The following is a 26,524-nucleotide window of genomic DNA, read 5'->3' as shown; positions in this document are numbered from 1 at the left end:
GTCGACGTTTGGGATTGTGCCTCTATTGCGGGGGGACCAGGCCATCTGGCTGCCAACTGCCTGAAAAAACAGAAGTCCACCGCTCCGACCCCACGCACCCCCTCTGCCAAGCCACCACGGAGGTCCGGTCCTCCTCCAACGGGCTCGTCTAAGGCTGTTACCGAAGGTGATCCCGAGGAGGGGGAAGTGGCGGTTTGCCTCTCATCAGCACCCATGGATGTGGGTCCTACTCCAGATGCGGTGAGTGAAGGCAGCGCCCCCATTACGGTTCAAGCGGTTCTGGCCAACCCTGCTAAGCATACCCGTATTCTAGCCTCAGCCCTCGTAGATTCTGGCTGCTCCCATTGCTTAATCGCGGCCCCAAGTGGCTGAAGAGCTCGGTTTAGACCGAAGTTCCCCTAGCAAAGCCCATACCGTTCACACAAATGGATCGGCAGCCCACTCGGAGCCGTAGGGCCCGGCTCGATTCAAAACGCCAACCTGTTCTTCTTCGCTATGCCTGACCATTGGGAGAAGATTAGTTTCATACTTGCTCCAGTGGCTAAACATTCCATTGTCCTGGGCATGCCATGGTTATTGTTACATGAACCAAATATTATTTGGAAAAGAACGGATTCTAGAATTCACTGATCCCCCCTGTGGAGAGCATATGAATTGGGGGGAAAACCCACCACCCAATGACATAAACTCCCTGGTTTCTTCGGCTGTACACGTCCCAATGACTTTCAATTCCACTGGCATTCCACAAGCTTACCAGGACTTAGCCAGAGTGTTTCAAGAACAGGAATGTGATCAATTGCCCCCCCATAGAGACACTGACTGCAAGATCATATTACAGCCCGGGGCTCAACTACCCAAGGGTAGAATCTATCGTATGAGCCCCAACGAAGAGAAGGAACTCCGTGCCTTCTTAGATAAAAACCTTGTTTCAGCGGATTCATAATGACCCGGGCTACCAAACATCATACGCCATCCGCTCCTGTCCTATTTGTAAAGAAAAAGGACGGGTCTTTAAGACTTTGTACTGATTACCGAGGATTAAATTCTGTTTCCATGTCCAATAAATACCCTTTGCCCTTAATCAAGGACCTCTTAGATGCATTGGGCAAGGGACGGATTTTCACTAAGTTGGATTTGAGAGAAGCATACTACAGAGTCAGGATTGCAGAGGGCTACGAACATTTGACAGCGTTTAATACTAAATTTGGACAGTATGAATACTTAATTATGCCATTCGGGTTAGCTGGGGCACCCGGCGCATTCATGGCCCTCATCAATGAAGTTTTGCATGACTTATTATATAAAGGAGTAGTTGTATACTTAGATGATGTTTTAATTTATTCACAAACCATGGAGGAGCATGAGGCTTTGGTTAGGAAGTATTGCAACGCTTTTACCGACAACTCCCTCTTCGCAAAACTGTCTAAGTGCTGTTTTCATCAATCCTCCATAGACTATTTGGGCTACAGGATCTCATCCGAGGGTTTAAAAATGGATCCTGCAAAGATTGAAGCAGTCCTCCAATGGCCTGCCCCCACCAACCGGAAAGAGCTTCAATCTTTCCTAGGGTTTGCTAATTTTTATCGTGACTTTATACCCCAATTTGCTGAACTAACCCTTCCACTCACAGACTTACTACGCACTAAGGGTAAAGACCCACAGGCTGCCAAGCCTGGGGCTCCCCTCCCTTGGTCTCAGGAATGTCAAACAGCCTTCCAGCTTTTGAAATCGACTTTCACTACCGAGCCTGTCTTAAAGCACCCCGACCCAGACCTTCCTTTCGTGGTTCACGTGGATGCTTCGGACAAAGCGCTTGGCGCAACCCTGTTGCAGAGAAATAAAGATGGTAGGCTTGTTCCGTGTGCTTATTTATCAAAAAAATTCTCCGGCTCAGAACTCAACTGGACCGTAGGGGATAAAGAGACTGCTGCCATCAAGGTAGCGCTTTCCACTTGGCGCCACTGGCTTGAGGGGGCTAAACACCCCTTCCAGGTTTGGTCGGATCACAAGAACTTGGCCGCCCTCTCCACCCCCCTCAGAATGTCTGCAATACAACTACCTTGGGCCGATTTCTTTTCCCGCCTTTCTTTCACCGTCCATCTTCTCCCCGGAAAGACCAACAAACTGGCTGATGCGCTGTCGCGCCTTCCCGAGGGGTGGAGCTGCTTCTACGAGACATCCCGCCGCACTGTCCTCTCCCTCCCAACTGGGGCTAGCCGTCACTGATCTCAGACATCCGCCCCTCCTCCATCGCCCGTTCCCAGCCTTGTCTCCCCTTCCTGCGGGAACTTCGAGGAGGCGGGTCTTCGCGAGCTGCCGGGCGGAGGAAGGCGACTCCCAGCTGCGCTTAGTGGATGGTGTTTGGAAGCCGGGGAGTGTTGGTACGTGCCTCCCCCCCTTCGTGGCAGGTTCTCGAAGCCTGTCATGATGCCCGCTTCGGGCTGGACATTTTGGCTTTCTCAAGACACTGCATTTAGCCCGCCATCAGTTCTGGTGGCGCGCCATGCGCAAAGACATTGAGGCTTATATCAAGGGGTGCTCTGTTTGTGCGGAGGCCAAATCCATTCCGGGGAAGCCCCATGGACTGTTAAAACCTCTCCCGGTTGCCTCCCGTCCCTGGGAAGTCATCTCAATGGATTTTATTACGGATTTACCAGAGAGCCAGGGAAACACAGTCTTGTGGGTGGTGGTGGACCTATTCTCCAAACAAGCCCATTTCATCCCCTGCACCTCCATTCCCTCTGCTCCTAAATTGGCGCGACTATTCATTCAACATATATATCGTCTACACTCCTCCCCTCAAGGTGGTGTTGTCGACCCATCGGGCCTCAATTCATTTCAAAATTCTGGAAAGCTTTCCTGGGCTTGTTGGGGGCCACCCCGGCGGTTGCCGCCCCCTACCACGTTCAAAGTGACGGTGAGTCGGAGAGAACGAACAGAACTCTCGAACAGTATTTACGTTGTTACACCAACTATCACCAAGACAACTGGTGCGATTTAATTCCGTTTGCAGAATATGCCTATAACAATGCCGTTCATAGCAGTACGCAAAAGACCCCCTTTGAAATTGTGTCTGGTCGCTCCTTCCCGCCATTGCCCCAACTACCCGCGGAGGTGCTGCATCCTCCAGAATTCCAGCAGTGGATTTCATCTCTGGCTGAGGGGTGGAAAACGGTTCAGACTGCCTTGCAACAAGCTAAAGATTCCCAAAAGTTCCAGGCGGATAAACATCGTTCTGACTTTCCTTTGCGTGTTGGGGCTTGGGTCTATTTGTCTACTAAAAATCTCAGAAGACGCATATAAATTCTCAAAACTGGGGCAAAGTTCGTGGGACCTTTTAGAATTACAAAAGTGATTAATGATGTTACTGCCGGTTAGATCTGCCTAATTCTTTAAGTAATATCCATCCTGTCTTTCATTCAAGTTTTGCTCAAAGGAGGCTCCCGCTTCCGATGCCTGGCACGACTCCTCCGAGATACCCCCGCCGACTATAATTGATGGCCACAAGCATTATGAAATTGACGCCATTCTGGACTCTCGTTTTAACCGCAATCGCTTGCAATACTTGGTTTCCTGGGTGGGGTATTCCTCTGGTTATAATCAATGGGTGTATTCAGAAAATATTGACGCCCCCTCTCTTATTTCTGCTTTCCATCGTACCTTCCCACACAAACCAGGGGGGGAGAAGTTTTTCTTAGAGGAGGCAGAGTGTAAAGGTTTCAATGGTGTTGATTCTCAGCACAGCCGCTTGGCCTTGACTGGATTCCAGGACTCGGGCGATGGGCCAGAATCGGCAGCAATTACTCTGGTAGAGGCCTTATCTCACAGAGAGAGATGAGAATGCCGTTCCCATGAGAATGGGACTGGGGAAACCGGGAGGGGGATGGGACGGAGAAGGTTATAACCTGTGGTTCTGGCGGGAGACTTCATTCCTGTCATGTCGTGTACGTGAGCTTTCTAAGATGTCTGAATAAACGGTCTTTCAACCCAAAAAGCCTTTTATTTCTGCTCTATGGAATTCCTTACAGGTTGGTTGATAGAGGTAACACATGGTTACCTCAGTTGTAATAAGGGTTAAAAGAGTGCAGAGAGAAACAGGGTTGCCCATTCTTCATCTGAAGGACGGTGAGAGCTGGTGCATCCACTTACCATCGCCATGTGGACCCTTCCTGTATGATGCACCTTCTCTTGCCATTATAGTAGGTGAGCTCATTACATCCATTCAGGGCCACCAAGAGAGAGGACTGGGGGTGGGGACAAAATTCATGAGGCCCAAGTAAGTTGAAGGGCCCGTTAAGTCAGAGTAAAGCTAAGCTGCATCCAGCCAAATGCACTTTAATTGTATTTTAATGCCATTCTGCACTGCAGCTGCCGGGGGCACAGGGAAATCTGAGTATAGTAAAAGGGCAGTCATTCTGACTATCTGCAGGCTTTGCATTTCTGCAAGGCTGAAACAAACACTTGCCTAACAGATCAGCTAAGTTAAGCCCATCATTGGGGCAATGCATGGCAAGCCAGCACAGCGCATGCCTGCTCCAGAACTGCCAGGCTGCAGCTGGCTAACGAGGTGGTTGTCTCCTGCAGTCCATCATTTCCCTCTTCCTTTTGTTATACCCAGACCCATGCTAGTTTTGCCTACCCAGCCAGATCTTGCAAAAGTGTAGTTAGCATGTTGTAGCAAAATATAACTGTCCCTCTCTTGCCCTAAATTTCTCTCCCACGTTTCCACACTTTTCTCCTTCATTTTGCTTTCTTTTGGTATTCTCTGCATTCATTCCTTTCTCTCCCCCTACTATTTTTCTGGGCCTTTTTTATTGTCAGTCTTAGGCTCATCTCCTTCCTACCCCTGACCTTGGCAATTTATAATGAACTTAACTGTAGTATAGAAGCAAACCTTTGTTACTATTATGAACAGAAGAAGGGGGGTGGGAGTTACTGGTAATATTTCAAAGTGCATTTGAGAGCCAGTGTGGGATAGTGGTTAAGAGCAGCAGACTCTAATCTGGAGAACCAGGTTTGTTTTCCCACTCCTCCACATGAAGCCTGCTGGGTTACCTTGGGTCAATTGCAGTTCTCTCAGAACTATCTCAGCTCATGCAGAGGCAGGCAATGGCAAACCACCTCTAAACGTCTCTTGCCTTGAAAATCCCATGATCCCATACCTCTATGGCACTTTCCACAATAGCAAACCATTGCTAATATGAACAGAAGAACAGGGGAGTTAATGTTGTAAATGCATGATTATGTAATATTAATCTGTTTTAGTGGTTATGCATGTGGAAAAAGAAGTTAAAATTCCCTCCCTGCACTTAATTAAACTGAATTCATTTTAAATACTGTTCAAACACTGGGTTCAAGTGTCAGTAACACCGAACAAGTTGCTTAAAAGTTCTCTTATTATATGTTGCCTGTCAGGAAGATAATGTGGACCAGGATGTTTTGATTCCCTTTTTGGAACAGCTATTCCTATAATCATTTTGGGGTTCATGGCCAGTTCTCAAATGTGTAGCATTATTTTCTGGTGAGTTCAGAGGCGTAGCTAGGAAAAATGAAGCCTGGTTCAAAATCTGAGTTTTGTGCCCCCCCCCCCCCAATGGGCGGCCACTGTGATGCTGGAATCCACCCCCAAACAGCATAACTTTCAATGATGTTTAAACTAGGGAGCCCAGATTCTCCTTTTAAATGCACCTTAAAGGGAGAATCTTGGGTCCCCAGTTAAAACAACATTGAAAGTGATGCTGTTTTGGGATGGATTATCCCCCACCCTGAAACAGAATCACTTTCAATGTTTAAACTGGGGACCTCAGATTCTCCCTTTAAATCCATGCCGAAGGGGGTGGATTTAAAAGAAGAATCTGGGGAAATTTGGGCGGTGCCTGCTGTCAGGGGTGCAATTGTTAAGCTAGCAGCACCAAAGTTTCAGGGTATCTTTAGGAGACTCTCCTGATCATACCACCCAGGATTGGTGAAGTTTGGTTCAGGGGATCCAAAGTTATGGACCCTCAAAGGTGTAGCCCCCATCTCCTATTAGCTCCCATTGGAAACAATGGGGAATGGGGGCACCTCCTTTTGGAGTCCATAACTTTGGACTCCCTGAACCAAACCTCACCAAACTTGGGTGGTATCATCAGGAGAGTCTCCCGAAAAATCCCTGAAATTTTGGTGCTGCTAGCAGCCTAACAACTGCTCCCCCTGCAGGCCAAAAAGGGAAAAACACTTAAAATACTAAAAACCACAAACGAATCTGAAATTGTTGCACCCCCCCCCCCCAGGCGTGCCCCCAGTGCAACAAGCACACCCTGGCCCCCTGGTAGCTATGTCTGTGTGTGAGTTTTGCCTGCCACAAGAGAGACCCTTAATTTCCAATGCAAATAGCTCAGAGGTGGTGGTGATGGTTGTGTCTGGAGTAAACATGGGCTAAGGTATTCAGATGCTGTTCATCTTTGGGCCTGTAAATCTCACAGTCATCATGGATCTGGGGGCCAATTTTGCATCTCTTAGCTTTATTTTCTGATGAGTCATGCCTGCCACAAATGGACAGATAGGCAGACAAGCTGATTCTTTTCTCACTATAGATTCATATTAACAGCAAGCCAAGTGATTTGTTTAGTCATTGTATTTGGTTTGGATCATGGTCATATGCAGGACAATTAGAATCTTTTTCTGAGGACCCATGGTACTCTTGGTAGGCCTGCACTCCCTGTAACAATTAGCATCCATCATCTAAACACATAACCGTATTGGTGAGCTCTATATCATTGCTCCCCCCTGATCTTAGACCAATATTATGTCAGAAAAAAAAATCACAATAACACAACTTGTGCCTTTTTACGGGAGCAGAAAACTTCATTCTGTCAAATGCAACAGGGTTGTTTGATAAACATTTTATTTGGACAAGCATGTTATCCGTTCACCCAGTTTAGACTGCTGCAGTACGTACATGTTTAATTAAATAATAATTTAATTTAATTATGCATGTTTACTAAGATGTATAATAAGGAACATAGCTGTTTAATTAGTGAAATACATTTACAGTAAAAAGTATGCATATCAATACATATTTCATAGATGATTGGAAAAGCTGGGGAGAAATAATATAGTATTCCTGATAACAGGTGTGTGATTGTTACATACGCTGGTCTTGAAAACAAGAATGAACTTGTTGGTTGACTTGCAATTATGTATTGAAGACATTAAATAGTCACGATGAATGTGCACCTTAATGGGATAGCCCCTTTAAGAAAAGGGAGTATCAGAAGTGATGAGGAAAGCAGCTAGAAAAGGGAAATTACATAATGGGAGAGCCTTGTTAAAAGAATAAAACAAGACCACAATTTTCTGGCGGGCAGAAAGCCGTGCCTGATATTCCCACAGAGTCTTCTCTTGCATACATCGGTCCTGTGTGGGCAGATATGTCAGATTATACCTGCTATGCAATTAAGCCTCCCATTTTGGCTCTGATTAGTTGTTTCGAGTTTGCATTGTTCTGTGCTGGCATCATGGCATCTCTATTGAGATCTCACATAGTCTCAGTCTCTGGGTATTGCTGACAATTTGAAGCATTCAACACCCGTGTTTATAGGCTCATTATTGCTACTTCAATGGACATTGGCAAAAGAAATGATTGGGCAAATTTCAAGGCAAGGGGGTTTCAATCTTAAAACTAGAACAGGATGCCAACAAGAGGCCTTTAAGATCCGGCTGTGAAACATATTTTCATTCCCCCCTTCAATATCCAGCCTAATGAAGAGCTCTGGAGAACTGGAAAGCCTGTATGCTGCTTCATATTGTTTAGGCTGGTCCGAAATAGTTTATTTTATTTATTTATTTCTTGGTTTTCTATACCGTCCCATTCCCGATGATGAAAAAGGAATCACGTGGTTATTGTTTGTGGAATTTTTTGTGGACCAGTGCTTCTACCGTGAGCTCTTGATGGAAATTTGTTGTAAATATTACTAAAAAAACAGAGTTGATCCCATCAAAATTCCTGCCTAGGGTTTCTTTGTGACAAACTAGGTAGGATTCCGTTGCCCCTATTTCTTTGCTCAGGAAGTGGCGTTTGTAAATGACATCATAAGCAAGAGAAAACTACAAACGCTATTGTATTTGAAGGAGGATCTTGTTGTCTGCCGTTCCCGGAGCAGGCTGCAGGTGGCGTTGCGAGTTTAGCGCCGTCCTCTTCGCCCTCTCTCCCAAGTGCTTGCGGGCCCTACGCGGCAACAGCAGGGGGCGCCTGATCCCATACCGAAGCCGCCGCCGCCCCAGTTTGGGAGGGTTTGTGTGCCGCAGACTCCAGTCGCTTCCCGCGATCGGTTCTCCATCCGTTTTCAGCAGCGTTTAGAATCTGCCGGCTGAGGAAAGGAGCGCTGTCCATTCAGCACCACCCCGGGGGGAAAGACATCAAAACCCCAAAACCTTTAGCACAATCCGGTCTGAGCCTCTTTAGTGCGTGGTGTGTCCCGCAGTAAGTACACGGGGAGAAACTGATGGGTGGGGGCTTTGAGCGGGCATTTCATGGGTCTGATTATGAAGCTTGCTGGCTATTGTGCACCTCCGCTCTTTCCCCCGGGTCAGATTTCTAAGGAGGAGGAAACAGTGGGGAAGGGACATACCCTTTTAGTGTCTGTTTTTGCTGGGACGCTTAAAAACGAAGAGTCTTTGAGTTCAACAATAGCCACTCTTTCATAGCAGACCTTAGCAGATGCCTAAGACTAAGGGGCTGCTAAATAACAATTCGCATAAAACGCTATGCCTCAAAAGGTAAATACAGTAGTTACAATTTTTGTAAAGAATATCGCAACCCTGAGCCACAATTACCCCTTGTACAAGTCTATTGGTTTCCATGGATTTGCAACAAAGCACCAGGGTGGGGGTTGGGCATTTTGTTTCCGTGACATGATTTTGATTTATCATTTTATGAGATTTTTTTTAAAAAATAGATGCTTGATAGAACATTTTTGAAGAATGGGTCAGGGAGCATGGTTGATATTTTTTTAAATGGTAGATAAAATTTAAGTTGCTACAAAATTTAAGATGCCCTCTCTGTAGAAAGCTAGCAGGGGCTTGCAATTGAGAAGGAAGTCATATTATGCAGGGCAGACTGGAACATTGCAAGTCAGTCTCTGTTTCTGAATTGCTAGTCTTTCCCTGCCTCACCTCTGGTCCTCTGAATGCATTTTAGGTCTGGGGTCTAAGGATGGTGAAACTGGGGAGCAATTTGAATGATAAGAACAAGCAGCAGCCGTCCAATGAGGATGGTTTTCAGACAGTTCCTTTGATAACACCTTTGGAAGTAAATCACCTGCAGTTCCCTGCTCCGGAAAAGGTAAAAGAAATAATAGGCAACAATGCTTTTCTACTGTGTTTTTCTGATGTCTGTCAGGGCGTTCAAACACACACACGTACACACGCACACACTCACTCACTCACTCTCAAAACTACTGCTCTGCTTAAATGCAATGACAAAAGGGGGTTGGCTTTTGCTTTGTGTGTGTGTATGTTTTAAAACATGGCAGACTTTCACCTAATATTTGGGAGTTCCAGAGAGATCTGCCCAGTGGTCTAACCTTCAATAATATTTAGTTGGGAACAAATTCAGTTGTATCTGAACCACTTTGAAAAGTCATTTTGTGCATCATTGTCTTTTTTATGTGCACTGAGAGGGTGATGATTAGGGTATTGTGCTTTATCATCCTCACAATCATGTTTGGTTTTAGAACTGTCGTCCAGGTTGGTTTTCTGATATTAAATTGCCTTCTATGGATGAGTAGAACAATTGAATTCTTCTATATGGCAAAGGGACATTCCTTGCTTCCATTTATTTTTACATTTTCAGTTGTCTCCTGGGAAGAAATAGCTTTTGTAGAGCTTCCAATTAAAGCTCTCTGATTTCAAGTGGCGTGCTCAAAAATGGGTGTCATTGATTGGCCACTCATTGATCTGTTATCTTTATATAGCCTATTGTCTACTCCATACTCTTTATTGACATCAATACCGTCACTAGGAGAGATAATGTGTTGCTGTGAACTCATCACACCATAAGATTGCGTGCCCAGAAACCATTATGTGATGGAAATCCTTATGAAAAATGTGATTTACTGCAGCACTGCATCTCTGTATTCTAATGATGTACAGAAGGCATTTTTCCCATGGAGTAATAGCAATATACTCAGCTCTTGAATTGCATATATAATAAATATGTAAAAACATGGATACTGTGTGGACTGTATAATGCTGAAACTTTTAATAAGGAAATAAGAGGGAAGTGATACAGATGAAAGGGCTCTTTTAGTTCATCTCAGTAGATTCAGCCTCATGGCAAAACAGTGGAACTCGTCTTTCCAGATCACCAGTCAACAGATATCGAAGAATTCCTCTAAAGTGAATTGGGGATGCAGAAAGTGAGGGACAGCTCCAGCAGTCTCAAAAGGTAGCAAAGGCCAGCCTGGTTACCTGTCTGCCTGATTGCAAAGTTTCAAAAGATTTCTCTGAAATAGAAGAGGCACAGTGTGTAATCTCAGGTTCCTGATGACATTTCTGGAAACAGTTCTGATGCTGGGATTTTACAGGGGTCAAACTTATTTTGTTCCCTTTCCTTCTGTTTTTTTTTTAATTAGAAAGGCATGCTTTCCTAAATATTGTTTTTCTAAAGTTAACTTTTTCCTTCTAGCATATTTACAAAAAGATCATAAAATGATGGTACATCTATCTCTCCCCACACAGATATTGCACTATTTCCCCCAAAATACTAGGCTTAAAAAACCCCAAAGAAACACCTTGGTTCATTTATCCCACCATTCCACGAAGGGACTCAGAGATGTGCACACACAATTATCTCCATTTCATTTTCACAACAACCCTGTGAGGTAGGCAGGCCGACAGAGCCTTTTTTCTGAATGAAAACAGTAGCTCTGAATTCCAGGACCTAGTGACATCTTAACAATAAACATAGGTTTGTAGGTTTCCTAGGCAAGAGCTTGTTTAATCAGAGTAGTCATTTGTCTACAAAAGTTCATTCCATAGCCTATTTCTAGCAATTCTGATCAAGCTTAACTTAACTGCTTGCTGATAGTTAGGGGTAGTCCATGCAGAGCTTCTGCTTTGCACAAAGACAGGCCCCAGGTTCAATCCCAACATTAAAAGAGTCTGATAGTGGGTAATTTGAAAGAGCTCGCCCTGAGGCCCTGGAGAACTGCTGCTAGTCAGAGCAGACAATGCAGACCTTGATGGACCTTGATGGTCTGACAGTGAAAAGCAGCTTCATGTGTCCTGGCATTGCAAATGATAAGATCTAATCTGAAGAATGCTTTCCTGGGCATAAGCCACGTTAAATAAAATGGAGAGAACTGGCATGGTGTAATGATTAAGATATCCGACTAGGACCTGGGAAATCCAGGTTCATATCCCCATTCATGCCATGGGAGCTCATTAGATGACCTTGGGCCAGTCACACACTCTCAGCCCTGACCCTGGCTAGTATTTGGATGGGAGACCTCCAAGGAATGGCAGGGTCATGACATGGAGGCAGGCAATGGCAAACCAATGGAAGGCCAAAGTCAGTCTTGCAGCTGGACAAGCATTATATTTTCTCAGGATGATCAAGTGTCAAATTCCTGAGGAACTGCATCATGAATTTCCAAGAGAAAAATGAACACAAATTGACAAACTCTAAAAATCAAACTTTCAGCAACCAGTGGGGGAGGATTTCAGTTTCTCTGGACACAGTTATTGATATTTTAGTCGAAAAGACTCAGAGGGAGACTTCTGTGAGAAATTAATGAATCAGGATCATGTACAGATTTGGAACAATCACTTGGACTCAACAGGTACTTGGGTGGTCATTTCACTGCAAAAAAAATAATGGTTCCTTCTTATAGGTTTGTGCACATGATGCAGATGTGTCCTTCTATGCCAAAAGCTGGGAGTGGGCCACACCCTCTCTGCATTTTTCCTTTTGACTGGATCTTGTTTTCACCTGTGCTCTGCAATGCAATGTAACACATCTTCTCCTGGGAAATTTGGGTGTAACCCTTCATGTATCTGATGAAGTGGACTCTGGCTACCAAAAACCTATGCCACAGTAAACTTCTCAGTCTTTAAGGTGCCATAAGACTTTTTATATTTCTTCCCCCTCTGGAGTCTGCTTTGCAAATAATCAGATTCTGAGTGGGCTCCTGACAGGGTCTAACTACATATTATACCATCCTTGGATCATGTCTAAGTCTGGGTCTGCCCTGATGACTTTCAACCACATGTAATCTGTAAGGTCCCTACTGGGCACTCAATTTCCAGGTGCATGCCATTCCATTTGTAATTGGGACCACTGAACTTAGGGAGAGGAGACTCTTCCTCCCCACACTGTTTTCCTGACCTCAAAGCTCCACAGTTGGGCTTTTTTTTCTTGTTGGGGAAACCTGTGTGCACTCAGTCAGTACGCATGAAACCCCAATAGGGCAGGCCTAAAGTCCTCTCCCCAGTTGTCATGGTCCCAATCCAAATTGAAGGTCTCACACACACACCTAGAATTTGAGTTCCTAATGGGGCACTTAATGGTCATCTGATTTAAAGTCCTTGTGACAGACTCACAGAATTTGTAACCGGTAGTCAGATCCTCAGTTGGGAAATGGAAGGTGTAACTCCAAGGGTTCTGTGAACAGACTCCTCTGAGGCAGTGTGTGAAGACTGGGGAGTTATTCGTATTTGAGAGGTCAAGAATTGGACTGCATCTAAGTCCTGCTCATAAGAATAGTCAGTTCTGGACCAAGTGGCTGATCAAAGATATGGCAGATGCTTTAGGAAGAGATGCCATGACTTCTCAAGGAAATCTCAGTGGCTGTATTGGGCTAACACATACTGGGGAAACTTACCTTCACCAGGCTGCTATAAAGTTCAACAAGCATCAGCAAAGATGATATCTTCTCATAAATGCAATTCCCATTCTCTTTCAGAGGACTGGGGAGCAGATTTGTATACACAAACAGAGGGTCATGGGGCTGATCTATCTGTTCTGAAGAATGGAGTGCTTCTCTACCATCCAAGTCTCATATTTTCATATTTCAGTTAACTCAGAAGATGTCTGCTTGAAAATGGAAGAAAAATACCTATTGCATGATTACTGAATCTAAAGACAGAGAATATAAAAAAGACAAGGTGCTCAAAACAGTATGGTCTTAATCTACTCAGTTTGCCCTTCTATTATGATTTTTTGGGAGGGAATATATTCAGTGAGACTTAAGGCAGATTACAAAATATAAAAACAATACAATCAGCACAAGACATTCAATAAATAGGGAAATAGGGAAAGGATTACAAAATTAGAAGACAATTCAGGCTAAAGTCAACCGAAGACATGACATACCATAAATCATCCAGAAAATAGATTACTGATGCCAAAGACAATGCACTAATACTGGGCTAGGGTAATCCTTATCTTCTTTACCTATGGAAATGCCAGAGTTAGTTGGGAAGCACATATATTTGTTTTTGTGCAGAGTGATAGATGTACCTTGTCTAAGAGAAGGATCCTGAGCAAGACAGTATTAATTCACTAACAATAAATGCAACCCTATCCCTGTTGACCTCTGTTGGTTTAGAATGGCATAACTCTGTTGTGAATTGTACTGCAAGGCTTTGTTTAAGAAGGATTCGACTGGTTTGATCTCACTCATCAATCTGCATTTAATCAGCTTATTTATACCCATAATGTTTGCCCCCCCGCCCTTGATGCCTTCTAAGAAGGGATTGGAAATGTGATACAGGAGCTCATTCTTGATTAACTCAGGCTTTAGGCAGAGAGATTTCAAGCATACCTATTATGAATTGTCGCTTCAGTATCTTCAAAATACCAGATACCATTAATTCAGTTTCTTGGATGCATGATTTTCCCTTCTCTTTGAAAATCTTGGCAACTCAGTTTTCCTGGCAAGTCATTTCATGCACATAGCTAGCTTTTGAAAATGCTCATTGCTTTAAAAGGATAAACCTGTACAGTGAAGAAACAGGGTACTTCTCCCCTGTCCCCCACCCCCCACATGTAGTAAGGAGAGCAACTCACAGATTAAATGGCAAAAGGATGCCCTGACATAGTTGTCTGTAGGATTCTGTTGGGGAAGATCCATTTTCTTCTTCCTGACCTTTGGCTCATAGTATTCTGAATGGGGCCAGTCATGCTCTGAACTGATTTGGGGCATCAGATTGGCCATGACATCATTTGACTGCATTGTCAGTCCAGCCTAGCCCCTTTGCCAGGGTGTCTCTGCTGCGTTTGCTACAAAAGAATTCAGTGGCTTTTATCTCTGGCAAGAGTGGCTTTCTAGTCCCAAGATAGAGAAGAGCCAGTTATAATGTGAGCTGTAATGTCAGAAAATGGAGAAGGCCAAAGCAGGGGTTCCAACTGTTACAGGATGCCATCCTTCTTGACTCTTGCCCATTGTCACTCTTAGACCACCTGCCTTCATCATTCCTTTCTTCATTTTTTTCAGTTCTTGCCAAACAGTTTCCCATGTTTAGAAAAAGTAGCTCTGGAAAACAGAATGAATTACATTAAAAACAATGTGCAGATAGATGCACATCTGCTTAATCTGCACAGTTTGTCCTAGTAATGGAAACATAATTTTGCAATTTTAGGAGGCGTGTGTGCATCTGTGTATATGTGTGTGTGTGTGTGTGTGTGTGTGTGTGTGAGAGAGAGAGAGAGAGAGAAGAGGCTTTAATTTAAACACTGTGATAAAGGTTTGCTTTGCTTATTCTGCCCTCATTGGTAACTGAGCTATCTTAGGTAGACATTTTGTGAGCAGTTTTATGTGAACAAACATGGGGTAGCTGCTGCTGAAGAAATGAAGAATATAAGAGAAAACATGGACTCTGAGTGGAGGATAAGGGAAGGAGGGAACACGAGTTATATGTTTTAAATGTCAGCAATCTTCTCTTCTTTTCACTATTCCCTGCAAAAACCATGCTTTAGTCTTTCATGAGACTTGAAAACCTGATTCTCCACCCTGGCAATGTGAACAATTCGTCATCTTTCGGGAAAAAAAATCCATCCCATTGTCTCAGGCTATCAGGCTACTGTAAATGTTTGCCATAAATTGGGTTGAACATTATCCCCTGGGCATTTCTGAATGTGGATTTTAGCATATGAATTCACCTCACATGCTATCATAATGGAGATGCTTTTTTCTTTATATGTCTCGGTGAAATCATTCCAATCCTGAGAGCATTTTCCTTCTCTCAGATGTCTTCAAGTATTTTGTGATTAAAGTCAGTGGCCACTTGATGCCTTTTGATATAGGCTGCAAACCTAAAAGATATATATAATTGGGAAATAACCTAAAAGATATATATTTGGGAAATAAATTACATCCAAATCAATGAATCTGCTTCTGCTTCTAATCTAGCCTGGCAGTTTAAAACCCCACTGATTTCAACTGGGAGTATTTAAACACATGGGATTTATTTAATTACTTCATTTGTCCTCTACCTATCTTTCTGTGTGGACCAAAAGCGGTTTTCATCATTCTGTTCTTTGCTGTTTTGTACTTTGCTGTTTTGTCCTTGCAGCAGGGTGAGGTAAATTAGGCTAAAGGGGTGTGACTGGTCCAGTGTCACCAAGCCAGCCTCCATGGCAGAGTGGGGATTTGAACCTGGGCCTCCCAGACCCTTGTCCAGCCTTTTAACCATTACTCACTACTAGCTCACAGTGTGCTTTAAACATACTTTGACTGAATCTTGCCCACGGTTAGGAGTGAGTTGCTAGATAGTGGGGAGGGGGGGCAGGAAAAGATACAAAGCAGAATCTACCAATAATACTTCAGTGGTGCTTTGTGAATTTTGAGGGGTCATGAATTAAAATGGTTGGTGAATTATGCTTTGTGATTTATTATCATGGGGAATAATGGGTGATGCTTTGGTGGCTTGATAGAAGCAAATAAAACAGGGTCTAAGAAATGACCCATTCACAGCTGAAGTGGAGATGCAGGCTCCATATGCAGAGAATGTATATTGACGCAAAAAGTGTTTATAGTGAATGCAGGGTGTACTGAAAGGAGAATCACTGCATTAATCCTCAAGTATTGTGGATCTATTTTTAATTCCTTAGAATATAAATTCATATGAGAAACACATTCTTGATCTGAGGACATGTATTCAGAAGTTAACAACTGAGGAAAACATAGCCAGTGACAATGCCTAAACTCACTGCGAAATAAACAAGAATCATTAAACAACATTTGAAAAGCTGGAAATGACTTAGAGAATCAGAGGAGTTGTGATTATCATAATGGCCCATCTAAGTGTACAACAGAAGGATGAGTTAGTAGAGCCCTGAAACAGGAGAGGGATGCCTCTTCAGGATAGTAGAGGATGCTATTTTAAAGCTCTTCCCACTAAAAAAAAAAAAAACCCAAAAACCCTGCAGGTAGAAATCTGACATTTCAGGGGGGCAAGTTTCTAGCCCAGATTTTTCTAGAGCACTCAAGTTGTAAAGAGGTTATTTTTTTTAAACATAGGGAAGCATTCAGAGATGCAATATGAGGGAAAATTCTTTGAACTTATTACCACTAAGTTCACCTGTATGTGTTATATATTTAGAGTGAGAAGGACATTTGATAAAGACTCATAATTATTCCTGTTGCCATCTAGTCAGTATTTTGTTCTGTTTGCATAATAAAAACATTTAATGGCAAGAAAACAATCATATTCTCAGATGCACTCTGTCCTTAAGTGGAGTTTTAAAAGTGCTTATGCGAAAAGTTCTGTGTTCAGGGGTATTGGGTCTTGAAAGCCATTGTTTAAATAAGGATTATCTCTATTGGAAAAGGAAAAGCAGTCTGTGCACGGTTTCTTATATCTTTAAAATAAAAAACACACACACACAATTCCTCATGAGGAAATCATCTGCACATTCCCAGAAGTATCCAATGACACCCAGCCAGCTTCATGGCAAAGAAGGATTTGAATTCATGTCTCTGCAATCCTAGTTTGGTATTATAAACTCTACCCCACACCTGCTATCTATCAGTGAAATCTCATGCAGAGTTCCTCTGATCTAAGGCCATTGATTTCAGTGGCCTTAATTGAATTGAGGCAGAAAACAGCAAATTAAACCCTGAGCTAGAAGTGCAAAATAATGTTGCTTATAAAAGCAAAAAAGAAGCAAAAAGTCTTCTCCCAGATACATATAAATGATGATTGCTAATAAATTAGCTGTTCTGCTCAAAAATAGTTCTTAAATAAATCACTGAATGTATTAGCTCAACGTGTTGAAGCCATCAAAAACTCTGATAGGTTGATTGGGACAACTGCAAAAGGAGTAGAAAAATGATACAGATTCAGAAGTAGTGGTGCATATACAGTGTTAGAATCTGGAAGAGCCATCTGGTTTGAAGAGGAATTAAGAGATGGGGAAAATTGAGCCATTTTGAGGAAAACGTTACCTTTAAACAGTCTCCTTATACAACACCACACAAATACTAGAAGAGTGATTTGTGCAAATGCCACATAACAGGTATAAAAATGATGAGGCAAAGTTATACATTGTATCATGGTAAGATGACATTCATTACCTTAGCAGGATGCAATCAATAGGACACTGAGCAGGATTGGGGTTGCAAGAGCTACAACAGGCTCCCAAACAAATGTTGCTCTTTAAGGTCTTGCACCATCTTAACCTCGTAAGAAAACACATCATAGTACTTGCTGTTAGCATGAATAGACTGATGTTCGGATGTCTTTATCTCCTCTTTATACTCCACCCACAATCTGTTCCTTACATTTACATTCCACCCTTCTTCCTAGGATTTCAGAACAGAGTACCACATCTCACCCACTTTTTTTTTTTTTTTGCAAAAACCCTCTGATTCGGCAAGGTTGCCAGTCTCTAAGTGGTGGTTGGAGATCTCCTGGGATTACAAATAATTTCCAGGTAACAGAGATCAATTCACCTGGAGACAGTTGTCCATTCCGCACAGCACAAAAATACATCTGTGTGGCATCTTAAAAAGAGGTGACTGCCTCTTTTCACTCCGCACACTCAAACTTAGATGTTAGGGGAATGTCTTAAAAAGAGGTGGCTTCTGGGTGCTTTCCAAACAGCAAAGTCATCAGAGGGGAAAGAGGCTGTTTCCTGCCCAACCATTTTGCTCTCTGATCAGTTTCATCCTCAGCTTGTATCTGACATTTTGTGTGCAGATAAAGGGATTCTCCATTCTGCCACCATTGGCTGAAGGTTGCCCCACGCCGTTTGCTCTGCAGGCTCCGATTCTGGGCATTTTTTTAGTCCCAAAAGTACATAGTTGTACTGCTGATGCTGGTGATATATAATTTTTCTTTTTTAAATTTTTTTTGGTGAGCTATTTCCATAGCTACCTAGGCCGTTTCTGCACGGCCCATTTATGACGGCCTGGGGGCGCCAAAAAAGGCGCCCCCAGGCCGCCGTTCGCACAGGCACCGCTGCTGCAACGCAGGCAGAAAGGCGACTCCGGACTCTTCTTCCCTCCCAGGGCGGCGTCAAGCCGCCTAAACCAACAACCCTTTTAAAGAAGGTTTGTTGTTAGAGGGAGCGTCTTCCCTGGGCGGCGCGCTGCCCGAGAACGCGCCGCCACGGGAAGACGCCAGGTCTCCTGTCTCATTACTCAGAGGGGTGTCTCTATAATCACGCCCTGGGGTCGGCGCAGGCTCGCTCCACACTGTCCTCCGAACCTCCAGGGGTCGGAGGGGGGGCAGCGTATAGGCTGGCGATGCCCTGCAGGCAACGAGGGAGGGGACACCGTGAGTGGGGCGGGAGGGCGCAGAGGCAGCCCCGCGGGCGGAGCCGCCTCGTCCGTCTGCTGGCTCTCCGGCTTCCTCCCGCTTCAGATGCGAACGGGCTTGCGCCCCCACGCCGCCCGCACTCTTGGCGGTGTGGGGGCGCAAGGAGGCCGTGCGGAAACGGCCCTAGACACAAATATGAGAATCTTAGCCTGGTCAACCTGGTCAATCCAGTGAGAGGCAGACTTGGGACAACCTTCAGCAAATGGCAGTAGGGAGAATCCCTTCAACTACACACAATATGTCAAGTGCAAGCAGAGGTTAAAATTGACCAGAAAACAAAACAGTTGGGCAGGAAAAATAATGTGCCTCCTGAGCTCTGCATTCTGATCAGCCAGACAGGAGAAGTCTTGCAGGCGAGGGAAAGGTGCACTTTGAAGTATTCTCCAAAAAAGACACCTTGAGTGAAAATAAGGCATCTTGAGGATATCTTGGGAGGAAAGCTGTGTGGAGTGCCTTCCCAGGATACCTTTTTAACGTCCCCAGGACAACTTATTTAGGCTGTGCAGAATGGACCCATGGCTGTTTTGAAAGGTGAACTGTATGGCATTGAAGTCCAATTTTTCCCAAACCTTGCCTTCCTCAGACTCCACCCCCCAAATCTCTAGGTATTTCCCAACCAAGAACTGGAAACCTAGAGGCAGGTTAAACTGGAGGCGAGAACAACTGGTCTACAATCAGACTTTCCAATTTCCTTCTTATTTGTAGAAAAAAATTACAGAATTTATAACTGCACATCCACGCCATTGTTCCTGGTTTCTTGGGTGACCAGGATTTCTATAATTTTGTAGCACTAGTCTCTTTCCTTCTAGGCTACCCTGGATGAGTGTGGAGAAGACTAGATACTGTTGTGGGGTTTCCGGGTTGTATGGCTGTGTTCCACTAGCATTTTCTCCTGACGTTTTACCTGCATCTGTGGCTGGCATCTTCAGAGAATCTTTGCAGCCACAGATACAGCAAAACATCAGGAGAAAATGCTACTGGAACACAGCCATACAACCCAGAAACCCCACAACACTCCAGAGATTTCAGCCATGAAAGCCTTTGACAGGACTGCATAACTTTCATAATGTTTATGTTCAAGAGAGACGGGTGGACATTCTTATACTCACAGTGTCCTTATGTTTTTGAAAGCTCAACCAGAACCTTGGAGGAGGCAAGCAGCTTGGAATAGCCTCAAATATTTCCCTTATAATGGTAGTTCATCTGATTTGTAACTATGAACACTCAATGCATAGAGTGGAACTGTGATGGAAAGCCTCGCCTTATCTTTCTCACAGATAGATTGTGATGTTCACAAAATCTCTGTGTTAGGGTTACCAGGTCCCCCGGCCGCTGGTGGGGGATGGGAGTAGTGTTGCTTGATCCAGGTTGGAGATTTGGGGATGGAGCCTGGAGAGGACAGGGACCTCAGTGGGATACAACACCATAGGCTCCAACCTCCAAAGCATCCACTTTCTGTTGGGGAGCTGTTGTCTGAAGATGAGTTGTAATTCCAGAGGATCTGCAGGTCCCACCTGGAGGCTGGCATCCCTACTTCATGTAGGTAACTTGTGTACGTAATCTGGGATTTTGTACATATAAATTGACGATTTGTATGCTTAGTGGACGTGTTATAGTTTACACAGACAAGTCAAGACAGTTTCTGCCATAGTAATTCTACTCCCCCTACCCACACTGAGTGCATCCTGTTGCAAGTCATTTGAACAGGATGTAATGACTGCTAGATAGAGGTTAGTAGTCTGTACAGGCCTTTAGCTTCTGGCTCTAGTTGTGTTGTGCATTGTTTGAGTTAGGGTTTACAAGCCACAGCCAGAAGCCCCCAGGAAGAACTGGGGAGGGGGCCCTGATGCACCAGTATCATGCCAGTGCTCTGACATCACTTCCCAGAAGTGATGTCTTTAGATGTTCTAGGATTTACAAAAACAAAAACTCTGTGGGTGTACCATAGTGTTTTTGTAAAATGCTAGGCTGTCACAACTCACTTTGTTTTTTTGTCTTAGATCTGGAGCGGAGGTAAGTGTATTGGTGCAATGCCAGGGCATGCTCCTCCTCCTGTCGACTTTTCTCCACCCCAGAGCCTTGGGTGCCAGCAAACAATGAGGTTGGGTGCCAGGAGGCCTCCTGAATTTATGTATAACGTCATTCTGGGAACAGAAAAACCTTTTTTAACAATTATTTTTCAGTTTAGAAATATGCCAAATGGCACAAAGTCAGATTTAGAAACTGCAAACTCTAAAGTGGAAGTGTTGTGTGACTAAAGGAGTTGGTGAAATGCCATGGAAGGTAGACAAAGATCGCCTACTCTTGGGTGGGAAATTCCTGGAGATGTGGGAGTAGGGGTGGGGTTTGGGGAGGGGAGAGACCTCAGGAGGGTGGGGTTTGGGGAGGGGAGAGACCTCAGGAGGGGACAATGCCATAGAGTCTGGCCTCTAGAACAGCCATTTTTTTTACAGGTAAACTGAAATCTGTAGTCTGGTGACCAGTTGTAATTCTGGGGGATTTCCAGAACCCACTTGGAAGCTGTCAACCCTGAGGAAGAATGAACTTCACAGCTTTTGCCTACAGGCAACGGATACCCCTTTAAAACACTTCATAAAAGCCTGTTGCAAATAGAAAACCAGTGCATCCGAGAGATTTAAGTCTACTCACTTCTGATTTGCTCCTTTTTAATTGCACAGAACTTTTTATTTTAAAATAAAACAAGCATTAGAAATATATCCCCCGCCCACTCCTCCGACCCCCATCCAGCAATGTGAAGTGGTGTGGAGAATCTGTGGTGGTCAGTATAGACCCTTTTGGAAAGACCATTCTCTGAAATCAGCCACACAGAGATTAAGCCTCTTTAGTTGGATTAAAGGGACACATTAACTACTCTGCACAAGGCGGTGTGGTAATTGAACATTTTTCAGTTTTTCACTTTTTGCAGGCCTCAGCGTCTCGACTTTGAGGAAAGTCAGACATTTGTTTATTTGTTCCAGGTTCAGAATGAAAAACATATATTCCTCAGCCAGTCAATAATCACTCAGTGTTTTAGTTAAAGCCTTTATTTAAAATCAATCTTATTATTCTTGAAATGATTAGATAAGCAATGATCGCCATTACACTGATTAAACTGGAATAGCTCATAGCAATTAAATTGCACATGACATATTTATTCTACTTAAACTGAATTTATTTTATTTATTATTTATTTGGGATATTTCTATGCTGCCTTCAGAGTCCTGATTAAGATAGCTTATAACTGGAGATACAGTGTGATGTAATGGTTAAGACTCTGATCTGGAGAACTGGGTTCGATTCCTCAACAAGAAACCTGCTGGGTGACTTTGGCCGTTTCTGCATAGTGGCAGAAACGGCTCTCCACTGGCATAATTAATGCTGATGGAGGCTCAGGACCACTTGCACGGTATCATGTGGGCGGCCCTGAAGCTGCAGCGAACCACAGACTCGGGTTCATCCAGTTCACTTACCTCTCCTCCCTGCCCAGCTCTGGATGGCTGGAGGGACACGTCCACACTGCCCTCCAATCTCCGGGGGTCGGGGGGGGGGCAGCATGGGCATGTCCCTCCAGCCATTCAGAGCTGCACAGGGAGGAGAGGAAGGTGACCGGAGGGGCCAAAAGCGCCACCCTCATACCAGACCGCTTCGCTCTGCACTGGCAGGAAGATGCTGCTTTTGAAAAAAAAATTTGCTCCTGGAGCGAATTTCAAAAGCAGTGTTTTCCTGCCGGGGTGGGGGTGGGGGGGTGAGCACGGCGCTGCTGTGATGCAGCAGAACCAACTGTGCAAACAATGCCCCAGTGAATGGTGTTTTTACTGTCCCTAGAATGCTGTTCTTCAGCCGTGAAAAAATGGCCTTTGGCCAGTTACAGTTCTTTCAGAACTCCCAGATGGAGATAGGCAATGGCAAGCCATCTCCAAACATCACTTGCTTTGAAAACCCTAAAGAGTTGTCATAAGTTAACTGTGACTGGTTGGTACTTTACACCACCAATTTAGGCAAAGACATGATTCTAATCTCCTGTCCCCATCTGTCATCCCCTGCTACCAAACAGCTGGCCAGCGGGGTTGGGGGGGAAGTGTGCAAAAATGAAGGGATGGCACCAGCAGTGTCCCAAGTTGCTCACATTCCCCCTGTCCATTCAGAAGTGATTTTACCATATCTCTGGGAATGCTCTAGCATTTGAGAAAAACACTATGGTTAAACCATAGTTTTTCTCAAATACTAGAGCAGCTGCAGTGTTGCTGGCAATACACTGACATCACTTCTGATACTTACACACACACCCCTCCTCTGTTGGTGGTCGGGGGAGCCTGACAATCTTAATACAGGATGAAATATAATTATGTGAACCCCCATCAAATTAATGTTGCTTTCCCATATACAAACAGTGGCAGTTATTCAAAGTCTATATGGCCCCTTCTGCACACGCAAAATAATGCATTTTCAAACCGCTTTCACAACTGTTTGCAAGTGGATTTTGCCATTCTGCACAGCTTCAAAGAGCACTGAAAGCAGTTTCAAAGTGCATTTTTCCGCATGTGCAGAATGAGCCAAAGTGAATACACCAAGCCACATTTGCTAGGGATCTGATTCATTTTGAAGAAGACACAGCCTCTTTTCTTCCATCATAACACTTTTTTACCGTTAACCTTTCCTGAGATCTCACTGTGATGAATTCAACACACATCCAACTTTTCCAGACAACTTTCTTTATTAGATGGATAAGAGCTCCTCCCAAACCAATGACAGAGTAAAGGAATAATATTTAAGGGACTAGAATTCTTTTTCTAAAAATAGAATTGTGGTATGAGAAACGGAAGGGTAAAGAGGTAGAGTACTTTAAATTTAAATATTCTTTCATATCAAAATCTTACTGGCTATGAAAAATTAGCTTTGCATGGACTGAATGGATTTCCATAACATTCTAGTGTTCTACAGTCAAAGATATATCGAGGGTAGGAAAAGCATTCAAATATTTACCTCTGTAGAGCTAGCTGTAGGCCAAATGGCTCCCTGTCACTCACAGGCACATTGTTTCTTGAATGGACACAGATGTTAGATGGGATGCTTTCCCATGAATAATTAAATAATGAATCATAACAACACTGGTCATGCAGACCAAGGATCCCCAGCTGTTCAAGTGAAAATGAACTGTTTGCATTATTTCTTCTAACTGCTGAGTGGAGAGTTGAATATATAGCCCATTACTAGATCCAGACCTACCTCCGGCCTGCAATCAATCCTGTAACAATTTAGCCTTCAAGTTCTTCCTTCCAAAGCCATCTTTCTATGAACTGACCATTTTTTTGCCATTAAGTCAGAGCCAATATATAGCAAACACATAGAGTTTTCAAGGCAAGAGACATCTACAAGTGCTTTGCTATAGCCAACCCCTGAGTAGTGAGTATTCCTTGGTGGTCTCTCATTCAAATACTAACCAGGGCTGACACTGATCAGCTTCTAAGATCTAATGCGATTGGTTAACCAGGGCTATCTACATTAGGGCAAGGAATGAACTGCGCCTCCAAAAACATAACATGGTGTATCCCTACCTGGATTGCACCACTTCGGACTGCAGGAGGAAAGTTAGATGGAGCAGCAGGAAACCAAGAAAGGCAGGTTCCCAGAAGGTTTTAATTAAAAGGGTGGACAGGATTGAAGGATGCTTGAAAGTAGAGGCATAGAAGCCAAAGAATGAGAGGAGACTGGATACTGAAGTGAGGGAGATGGGGAAATGAAGTAAAAAACCAGGAGGAATGTGGCGCCAATGGAGCAGGCAGAGGTTCTGCGAGTGGGGAGAAGAAACACTTTAGAATGATCAATGGAGAGAAGGTGTAGAAGGACATTTAGTGGTGAAAAGAGAATGCTGGATGTAATATGTTTCTTGCTTAAACATAATTGAACAGTTTCCAATGAAATGTATAATAGAAATTATGAAGGTGCTTCTCATGCTTCTTTGTGGATCTCCAAAAGTGAGGAGGTCCAGGTGACCACTAACTGGGCACATATATTAGAGTACCATATATTTGTATCATACTTTATTATCTTCAGGAACAAATCTGGGCAAATAGATTTCATGCCTCTTCATGAACACACTATGATGAACTTTGGATTTGGATGACTCGGGTTTTTGCTGACTAGGGATGATTTTGCACGGTAAAAATGCCCCGTTGTTAGCATGGAGATTAGTCCAGTGCAGCTGGGAGTTCTTTGTGGCTCCTGGTGCTGCAGCTTGTCTGCCACGTTGTTTCCCTGGCACCACCTCGCAGTATTGGCTTTGCTCCACGAATTTCCAGAACCACCAAACTTGAGGTTCTTTTGAAATCCCCTTTGTTGCTTAGTGGCTTCTGCTGCCAAGCAAAATTCCTTGTCAGCAGAACTGAAGCCATTTTTCCTGCCTCGCTGCTGTGGCCTGCCCCACCAATGGACAGGCACTGAGAATGCCCCCCCCCCTTGCAGTGGAAAAAACCACAGAGGGAGAAACCTTCGTTTTTAGACAGAAAAGTGGCATGTGCAGGCGCCGTGTACGGGAGGGCAGCAATTCTCTTGCATACACAAAGATTAGAAGCCCTTTCCCCACTTACCTTAAGCCCTGCGCTACTCTCCGCAAGTAGCACGGGGTCCCACTGCACTCCCCACGTCAGGGGCGGCAACAGCGCAGCCGCCCCGACGCTGCCGCTCTCCCGCAACCTCAGCACGCGGCATCCCTGGCGCTGGCGAAAACGGCGCCTTGTGATGACCCCGTGCAGAGCGCGAGGTCGTGGGGATGCCCGGACACGCGCCAGGGATGCCTCGCACCGAGAGCAGCGCGCAGCAACGGCGGCAGCAGGAAAAGTGGGGAAAGGCCCTTAGATTTAGATTTTAGATGAGGGGTGGGGTGGGGTGGGGGATAGCGATTCGCTAGCACACGCAAAGATTTTAGATGGGGGGGGTGAGGGTGCCGATTCTCAACACCTGCTTTGTGTTCAGAGTCATTTAAAACTAAAATAGTGTGAGTGGGGGGAATGGGGGGGGGAGATTGAGCCAATCAAAACGTGGGAAACGGAGGTTGTCCACGCATGCATGGAAGACATTGCAGAAGAGCTCACGGTGCAAATGGAGATGCACTGGGCTCATGAAGAAACAGTTGGGGCATAACATGCTGGCCCTGCCTCGAATTCCAGGAAGAACTGGGGAGCAGTGAAGGATCAAAAGCGGGCAAAAAGCCCCATGGCAGGTTAACTCCCATGGGGCATTTTGACTGTGAAAAATTGGCCTAAAACACCAGCATGAAAATCCTCCTTGCACACTCAGGGATTGCCCTGGCCATAAGCTTTGTAAGGCTACATAGACCAAATCTAAACCTGGAAGCAGTCATTATACTTGGCAGGAACAGCATGTTTTATTTATCAGTCTTGCCAATGCCAGGGACTCTTGCAGCGAACACAACTTTCCATTATTAATAAGTCTAAGAAGCAGTATTTTAAAATTTCATGATCTGCACTTTTTGCACCACCTGACCTGCAATTTACGATATACTTCTCAGTGGCAAAGTGGGAATTACATCAGGGCTACATGTCCTTCCCTTAAAAGAATAATTTAAAGCATTCACAATCCCCAGTTATGTTAAATATTATCAATCTCTTTGTGCAGAAGATGGAAGTATCAGTGTGCATGAAGTGCCAGGAAATTATACTGTGGTTCCCCTGGTGAAGAAAGGATTTTGAATGAATGC

The 26,524-nt window shown here is 44.3% G+C and overlaps 1 protein-coding gene across 1 annotated transcript in view; it reads left to right on the top strand.

Annotated features, from left to right (window-relative positions):
• The first annotated feature begins 8,257 nt into the window (after positions 1-8,257).
• NSG2 (neuronal vesicle trafficking associated 2) overlaps positions 8,258-26,524 on the top strand; it is a 73,714-nt gene continuing 55,447 nt past the window's right edge. The window contains exons 1-2 of the mRNA XM_048489984.1: positions 8,258-8,464; positions 9,182-9,325. Coding sequence (XP_048345941.1) covers positions 9,197-9,325 — 129 coding nt within the window. The 5' untranslated portion in view covers positions 8,258-8,464; positions 9,182-9,196. The remainder of the gene's footprint in view (positions 8,465-9,181; positions 9,326-26,524) is intronic.

The sequence above is a fragment of the Sphaerodactylus townsendi genome, linkage group LG03 (assembly GCF_021028975.2).
Source record: "Sphaerodactylus townsendi isolate TG3544 linkage group LG03, MPM_Stown_v2.3, whole genome shotgun sequence".
In the NCBI taxonomy this organism is placed as follows: Eukaryota; Metazoa; Chordata; class Lepidosauria; order Squamata; family Sphaerodactylidae; genus Sphaerodactylus; species Sphaerodactylus townsendi.
This window is presented reverse-complemented; position numbering and strand designations above follow the sequence as displayed.